General features: G+C 39.9%; 1 protein-coding gene across 1 annotated transcript in view; it reads left to right on the top strand.

The window, feature by feature from the left end:
- LOC135506218 (cholesterol 24-hydroxylase-like) overlaps positions 1-6,314 on the top strand; it is a 13,070-nt gene extending 6,756 nt beyond the window's left edge. The window contains exons 12-15 of the mRNA XM_064925735.1: positions 93-203; positions 1,393-1,481; positions 5,326-5,392; positions 5,567-6,314. Of these exons, the coding sequence (XP_064781807.1) occupies positions 93-203; positions 1,393-1,481; positions 5,326-5,392; positions 5,567-5,722 (423 nt within the window). The 3' untranslated portion in view covers positions 5,723-6,314. The remainder of the gene's footprint in view (positions 1-92; positions 204-1,392; positions 1,482-5,325; positions 5,393-5,566) is intronic.
- Positions 6,315-8,665: the final 2,351 nt, after the last annotated feature.

Consider the following 8,665-nt stretch of genomic DNA (forward strand, 5'->3'; position numbering starts at 1 on the left):
CAAGTTTAGGACGAAAAGATAAGGTAACTCTTCACATCGTCAATTAATCAGCATGTTGTGTTTGATTCATATCATCTCCCCCCCCCCATTAGGTTTTGAAGGAGACTCTAAGGTTGTACCCTACAGCACCAGGCACTTCTCGTTTCATCCCCAACGACATCGTCATCAACGGCATCCCCATCCCAGCAGGAGTCTCATGCTTCGTGAGTAGTCACCTCAAAAACAATGTGGAGGAGTGATGACTGTTGTATGATAATATCTCTATGTTTAGTTGTGGTGTTAACATGTGATACGCTGTGGTACCTCAATGTGGTAGAGGAATACAGTATCCTTGTCTAAGCCAGTGTGGCTCATACCTCAATGTAGCATCATTGTATCATTGACTTTTCTTATGTTAACATAGAATGTAAACATAGAATTTCTCAAAACACCATGATTGTGTAATGAAACCATGAAAGGTAGTGCACCGAAGCTGAAATCTGGGTGTTTGGATGTAAAATGTTAATACACAGAATGTGTTTTAAAACAGAAGTGTTGGAACTCTGAAACACCCAAAGTGGTTCTTCAACCCGAATATGGGTGTTTTTAAGAGAGCGTTGTGAAAACCCATTTTGGGGGTTCAGTGAATGTAAAAGCATCAACACTCAAAAATTGTTTCTCATACAGTCAATGGTTTACAAATGCAAGTCATTTCAATGATTCGTTAATTTAATTTTACCAAAGTAATGTAAATCCAACTGCATATGTTATTCAAAATGTAATTATCTTTTATGAGGATCACCAAAGTTAAGAGACAATAGATTGATTGAACTCATTCGAAGTCTTTTGTTTTAATCACGTTGCATTTCTTATCTTAACGCATGACTCTGTTTTTAGAGGATTGTGGGTAACGTTTTTAGACTATGATTCTTTCACAAAATGTTGTTTACATGTTTGAAGAAGGAAGTCTGTATTTCTATATTGGTATTAAGCAGTTTGTTGTGTAATGGATCATGATGAACGGATATCAAAACTGTCAGGCATTTTGACGTTCAATGAGGACAGCACCCATTCCCACGTAGACAAAGGAAATGACAACAAAAGAGAAGGGATCTAATCACCAAAGTAGTGTGTTCAACCTGTTCTGTTAGTGCTCCCAGTCGCTGGCAAGGTGTTGCACAATATTTTATTTAGTGGTGTTACAGCACACCATGAAATGTTTCAAAACAAATCAGGATTATGTGTTTTGTCTCCTTCAAGTTGGTGGCAGCTCAGTTGCCACTAGTTTACATGTTACAATTCCCTTCATCTTAACAGTGTAGTCAACACCCCATTAACTATTTTGGGTGTGGGTGTACTTATTTCCTAAAGTGTCTTAAATCTTTTGTTTTCCCCTACCTTGTCTGTTTACAGTTCAGTTCGTATGTCTGTGGAAGGTTGGATAAGTTCTTTGAGGACCCGCTGAAGTTTGACCCAGAGAGGTTCCATCCAGACGCTGCCAAGTAAGTCACACGATACGTTTTCATTGTTTTATTGTTTCTTTACATCATTTGAATTGATTAAAGCAGAACTGAACTCGAGAATCAACATCTCGTTGAAACTGGCATACAGTGCATCCAGAAAATATTCAGACCATTTCACTTTTTCCACATTTTGTTACGTTACAGACTTATTATAAAATGTATTTAAAAAACGATTTTCCTCATCAATCTCCACACAACACCCCATAATGACGAAGGAAAAAAAGGTTTTTAGACATTTTTGCAAAATTGAGCTCAGATGCACCCTGTTTCCGTTGATCATCCTTTAGGTGTTTCTACAACTTGATTGGAGTCCACCTGTGGTAAATTGAATTGAATGGACACGGTGCGGCCGGGTAGCCTAGTGGTTAGAGCGTTGGACTAGTAACCGGAAGGTTGCAAGTTCAAATCCCAGAGCTGACATGGTACAAATCTGTCGTTCTGCCCCTGAACAGGCTGTTAACCCACTGTTCCTAGGCCGTCATTGAAAATAAGAATTTGTTCTTAACCTCTAGCGTCGAGCAATCCCGTATCTGGGAGCGTAATCATAGCCTCAAGCTCATTAGCATAATGCAACGTTAACTATTCATTAAAATCGCAAATGAAATGAAAGAAATATATTCACTCACAAGCTTAGCCTTTTGTTAACAACACTGTCATCTCAGATTTTCAAAATATGCTTTTCAGCCATCGCTACACAAGCATTTGTGTACGAGGTATTGATAGCTAGCATAATAATTTTGACGGAGGACACCAAACGGGCACCTGGTAAATGTAGTCTCTTATGGTCAATCTTCCAATGATATGCCTACAAATACGTCACAATGCTGCAGACACCTTGGGGAAACGACAGAAAGTGTAGGCATTGGAACACAGCGCCTTCAGAATCTGGGCCATTTCCTGTTTGAAATTTCATCTTGGTTTTGCCTGTAGCATAAGTTCTGTGGCACTCACAGATAATATCTTTGAAGTTTTGGAAACGTCAGAGTGTTTTCTTTCCAAAACCGTCAATTATATGCATACTCGAGCATCTTTTCGTGACAAAATATCTTGTTTAAAACGGGAACGTTTTTTTATCCAAAAATTAAAAGAGTGCCCCCTATATCGAAGAAGTTAACTGACTTGCCTAGTTAAATAAAGGTAAAATAATTTATTTATTATTATTCTTTTTTTAGGAAGACGCACACCTGTATATGTAAGGTCCCACTGTTGACAGTGCATGTCAATCGGGGGAGAAGGGGCTTGGTCAGCGAGGTGACCAAGAACTCAATGGTCACTCTGACAGAGCTCCAGAGTTCCTCTGTGGGGATGAGATAACCTTCCAGAAGGACAACCATCTCTGCAGCACTCCACCAATCAAGCCTTTATGGTAGAGTGGCCAGACGGAAGCCACTCCTCAGTAAAAGGCACATGACATGGCACTTGGAGTTTGCCAAAAGGCACCTAAAGGACTCTCAGACCATGAGAAACAAGATTCTCTGGTCTGATGAAACCAAGATTGAACTCATTGGCCTGAATGCCAAGTGTCACGTTTGGAGGAAACCTAACACCATCCCAACGGTGAAGCATGGTGGTGGCAGCATCATGATGTGGGGATGTTTTTCAGAGGCAGGGACTGGGAGACAAGTCAGGGTTGTGGCAAAGATGAACGGAGCAAAGTACAGAGAGATCCTTGATAAAAACCTGCTCCAGAGCGCTCAGGGCCTCAGACTGGGGCGATGGTTCACCTTCCAACGGGACAACGACCCCAAGCACACAGCCAAGACAACGCAGGAGTGACTTCGGGACAAGTCTCTGAATGTCCCTGAGTGGCCCAGAGCCTGGACTTGAACCCGATCTAACATCTCTGGAGAGACCTGAAAATAGCTGTGGAACGACGCTCCCCATCCAACCTGACAGAGCTTGAGAGGATCTGCAGAGAAGAATGGGAGAATGTGCCAAGCTTATACCCAAGAAGACTCAAGGCTGTAATCGCTGCCAAAGGTGCTTAAACAAAGTACTGAGTAAAGGGTCTGAATACTTATTTGAATGTAATATTTGCAAACATTTCAAAAACCAAATGAATCCATTTACAATAAGGCTGTAACTTAACAAAATGTGGAAAAAGTGAAGGGGTCTGAATACTTTTTAATGAAGCTGCCAGTTGAGGAATCTGTTTCTCAGACTAGACACTCTAATGTAAGAACAAATTCTTATTTTCAATGACAGCCTAGGAACAGTGGGTTAACTGCCTGTTCATGGGCAGAACGACAGATTTGTACCTTGTCAGCTCGGGGGTTTGAACTTGCAACCTTCTGGTTACTAGTCCAACGCTCTAACCACTCCCTGCCGCCCCAATGAACTTGTCCTCCTGCTCAGTTGTGCACCGGGGCCTCCCACTCCTCTTTCTATTCTGGTTAGAGTCTGTTTGCGCTGTTCTGTGAAGGGAATAGTACACAGCATTGTACGAGATCTTGGCAATCTTGCTAATTTCTCAAATGGAATAGCTTTCATTTCTCAGAACAATAATAGACTGATGCGTTTCAGAAGAAAGTTATTTGTTTCTGGCCATTTTGAGCCTGTAATCAAACCCACAAATGCTGATGCTCCAGATACTCAACTAGTCTAAAGAAGGCCTGTTTTATTTCTTTTTTAATCAGAACAACACTTTTCAGCTGTGCTAACATAATTGCAAAAGGGTTTTCTAATGATCAATTAGCCTTTTAAAAATTTATACTTGGATTAGCTAACACAATGTGCCATTGGAACACAGGAGTGATGGTTGCTGATAATGGGCCTCTGTACGCCTATGTTGATATTCCATAAAAAATCTGCCGTTTCCAGCTACAATAGTCATTTACAACATTAACAATGTCTACGCTGTATTTCTGATCAATTTGATGTTATTTTAACGGACAAAAATGGTTCCTTTCTTTCAAAAACAAGGCCATTTCTAAGTGACCCCAAACCTTTGAAGGTTAGTGTATATCAATTATGAATTTATGAAACATATTAATAATTTTCCACCCATGAGGCCAAAGACGGCACTTTGATCAGTGATTGCAGGAAAGGGCTACTTTTGGTCATGAAGTGAAAATTCGTCATGACTTACATGGTGGTTGGGTTTTGATTTCGCCCACTAACACGGAGGGATAAACAGCTGTGGTGATTACGCTCTATCCGATGGCAGAACAGTGGATCGGACTTTGTTTACAAAAGACAACATGTAGCGCATTTTTTACTTGAGAAATACTGCACTAAACACCTTAACTAGATGTAAAATTGCGCGACTAAAACCTTGTCGACAAAAAACAGAATTAATTGCAGATTTCTTGAGTTAACTTGGACTATTTTGAGGAAGTGATACTGGCTTTGTTCTTATGGTGTCTCATGCAGTGGTGGGAAAAGCACCCAATTTTCACACTTGAGTAAAAGTAAAGATACCTTTCAAAGAAAATGACTCAAGTAAAAGTGAAAGTCACCCAGTAAAACACTACTTGAGTAAAAGTCTAAAAGGATTTGGTTTTAAGTGTCCTTAAGTATCAAAAGTAAAAGTATAAATCATTTAAAATGTCTTATATTAAGCAAACCAGACGGCACGATATTCTTGTTTTCTTAATCTACGGATAGCCAAGGTCACAGTTCAATACTCCGACATAATTTACAATCGAAGCATTTGTGTTTAGTGAGTCTACCCAATCAGATGCAACAGGAATGAACTTAGTGGGGGACAAACAACAACAATCTAGTTTATCTTAATGAGCAACAGAAAAACACATTTGGACTCTGTGCGTTCAGTCACTCTTTAAGAGCTAACAGACATGTTGTGTTTGTTTCTGTCCTGAAGACCCTATTACTGCTACTACCCCTTCGCCCTGGGACCACGCTCATGTCTGGGACAGAGCTTCGCACAGGTGAGCAGACTGTCCGTGTGAAATACATTGAAACAACTTTATTTGGGATTGTTCTCTGCTGATCCTATTATCCATCCTAGTTAGATTACTCCTGGACTTCTGCCTCCATTATATACTTTTTTATAGTTGAGCACACCAGATTTGTCATCCTTTAAAGAGATCTGTTGTTCACAGATGGAGGCCAAGGTAGTGATGGCCAAGCTGCTCCAGAGGTTTGACTTCAGCCTGCTGCCTGGCCAGTCCTTTGACATCCTGGACACTGGGACTTTGAGACCAAAGAGTGGAGTGGTGTGTAACATCAGACACAGAGGACAGACACCCGCAGCCTGACCTGACTGGGACCTGAACATGACTAGCACTTCTCTATAACATACTTGTCTTATTTCTTATACTTCCCAGTGGAGCAAATTCTCTTTCTTTCAATGAAGCACCTTATTCAAATATCTAGCTATTTTTTATGAAAATAGATTTTGAACAATTATGTTTATTCTTTATATCAATGGTGAAATAATATCTTAAATAATGGTTCTTTGTGTTGAAGAGTTACTAGGACAGACTTGACATCGGAGTGTTTGTATTTGTACCGATTCCTTGTTGTTCATTTACCCTTATTGTGTAGTTACTATGCAGTATACCATTTATCACATAATATAAAGGTTACTATGCAGTATACCATTTATCACATAATATAAAGGTTACTATGCAGTATACCATTTATCACATAATATAAAAGGTTACTATGCAGTATACCATTTATCACATAATATAAAGGTTACTATGCAGTATACCATTTATCACATAATATAAAGAGATTTATAAAGTATATATTAACTTATTTGATGAACTTCCTAATCAACATTACCACAGTGCCTCTGTTGGAGTGAATTTACAAAGTTTTAATAAAATATTTGACCAAACATCACTGAGCTCCAGAAGGTTAGAATACTTTTATCCACAAGGTGTCGCTGTGAACCTGCAGACAAACCAAGAACATTCATTCTCATGTTTTGTATCATGTTTACACCCATAAGACTTTGCTGTTTTAAATTTTGACTGTCGACATGCCACTGCCTGAGTAAAGCCAGTGTGTCTATGTCTGTGGATGACTCAACACTAAACACGTCAGCTACTACAGAGACTGAAATGACTCAACACTACAACACGTCAGCTACTACAGTGACTGAAAAGACTCAACACTACAACACGTCAGCTACTACAGAGACTGAAATGACTGCAACACTCAACAAAGAGCTGCAGTTTGTTTCAGAGTGGGTGGCAAGGAATAAGTTAGCCCTAAATATTTCTAGAACTAAAAGCATTTGTATTTGAAACAAACACTCACTAAACCCTAAACCTGAACTAAATCTTGTACTAAATTATGTGGAAATTGAGCAAGTTGAGATTGAGGTTGAGACTAAACTGCTTGGAGTAACACTAGATTGTAAACTGTCACGGTCAAAACATATTGATGCAGTAGTTCCTAAGGTGGGGAGAAGTCTGTCTATAATAAAGCGATGCTCTGCCTTCTTAAAAGCACTATCGACAAGGAAGGTCCTACAGGCCCTAGTTTAGTCGCACCTTGACCACCTGTTCAGTCGTGTGGTCAGGTGCCACAAAAAAAGACTTAGGAAAATTACAATTGGCTACGAACAGAGCAGCACGGCTGGCCCTTGGATGTACACAGAGAGCTAATACTAATAATATGCATGTCAATCTCTCCTGGCTGAAAGTGGAAGAGAGATTGACTTCATCATTACTTTTATTTATGAGGGGTTTTGAAATGTTGAATGCACTGAGCTGTCTGTCTAAATTACTGGCACACAGCTCGGACACTCATGCATACCACACAAGACATGCCACAAGAGGTCTCTTCACAGTCCCCAAATTCAGAACAGACTGGGAGGCACAGAGTATTAAATAGAGCCATGACTACATGGAACTCTATTCCACATCAAGTAACCGAAGAAAGCAGTAAAATTAGATTTTATAAACAGATTAAAAACACTTTATGGAACAACGGGGACTGTGAAGCAATGCAAACATTGGCACAGACACATGCACCCACACACACACACACACATATGATAACATACCCACTATACATACACATGGATTTAGTACTGTAGATATGTGGTAGTGGTGGAGTAGGGGCCTGAGGGCACACAGTGTGTTGTGCAATCTGTGAATATATTGTAAAAATGGTATAAATTGCCTTAATTTTGCTGGACCCCAGGAAGAGTATGGGGATCCATAATAAACACAAATACAAAATACCTAATAATGACAGATCTATAACTCACATTTCTATGTGAATTTGGTCGAGTCGCCCAAAAAGTGACATATTGCAGCTTTAAAAGTGGACAAGTAGACTAGTAGCACAGATACTGGATATAGTGATGAGATGCCTGCATCTCCGCTCTAACAATGGGATTCGTTGCCCACAGGGCGGAATGGTGGGCTGTGAAGATCCCTCCTATTCCTTTCTTTGGATTGGTGGATACATCTCGCTATTTTAATACATTTTTAAATATCCGATGTGAGGTATTGACGTCACCACCAGTATTCGGTAGAGAGTGAGATGCTATGCTACTAGCCTCATGTACATGTATAGACCGTCTCGAATTTCAACAGAGAAGGTGCTATGCTAGCCTCATCAAATCAAATGTTATTGGTCACATACACATGGTTAGTAGATGTTAATGCGAGTGTTGCGAAATGCTTGTGCTTCTAGTTCCGACTATGCAGTAAAATCTAACAAGTAACCTAACAAATTCACAACAACTATCTTATACACACAAATGTAAAGAGATGAATAAGAATATGTACATGTACAGTTGAAGTCAGAAGTTTACATACACCTTAGCCAACTACATTTAAACTCAGTTTTTCACAATTTCTGACATTTAATCCCAGTAAATATTCCCTGTTTTAGGTCAGTTAGGATCACCAAATGTTTAGCAGATGCTAAACTACAGGACTGTTTTGCTATCACAGAATGGAACATGTTCCGGGATTTTTGCCATGGCATTGAGGAGTACACAACATCAGTCACTGGCTTTATCAATAAGTGCATCGAGGGCGTCATCCCCACAGTGACTGTACATACATACCCCAACCAGAAGCCATGGATTACAGGCAACATTCATACTGAGCTAAAGGGTAGAGCTGCCGCTTTCAAGGTGCAGGACTCTAAGCCAGAAGCTTACAAGAAATCCTGCTATGCCCTGTGACAAACCATCAAACAGGCAAAGCATCAATACAGGGCTAAGATTG

The sequence above is a fragment of the Oncorhynchus masou genome, chromosome 19, assembly GCF_036934945.1.
Source record: "Oncorhynchus masou masou isolate Uvic2021 chromosome 19, UVic_Omas_1.1, whole genome shotgun sequence".
NCBI classification, from domain to species: Eukaryota; Metazoa; Chordata; class Actinopteri; order Salmoniformes; family Salmonidae; genus Oncorhynchus; species Oncorhynchus masou.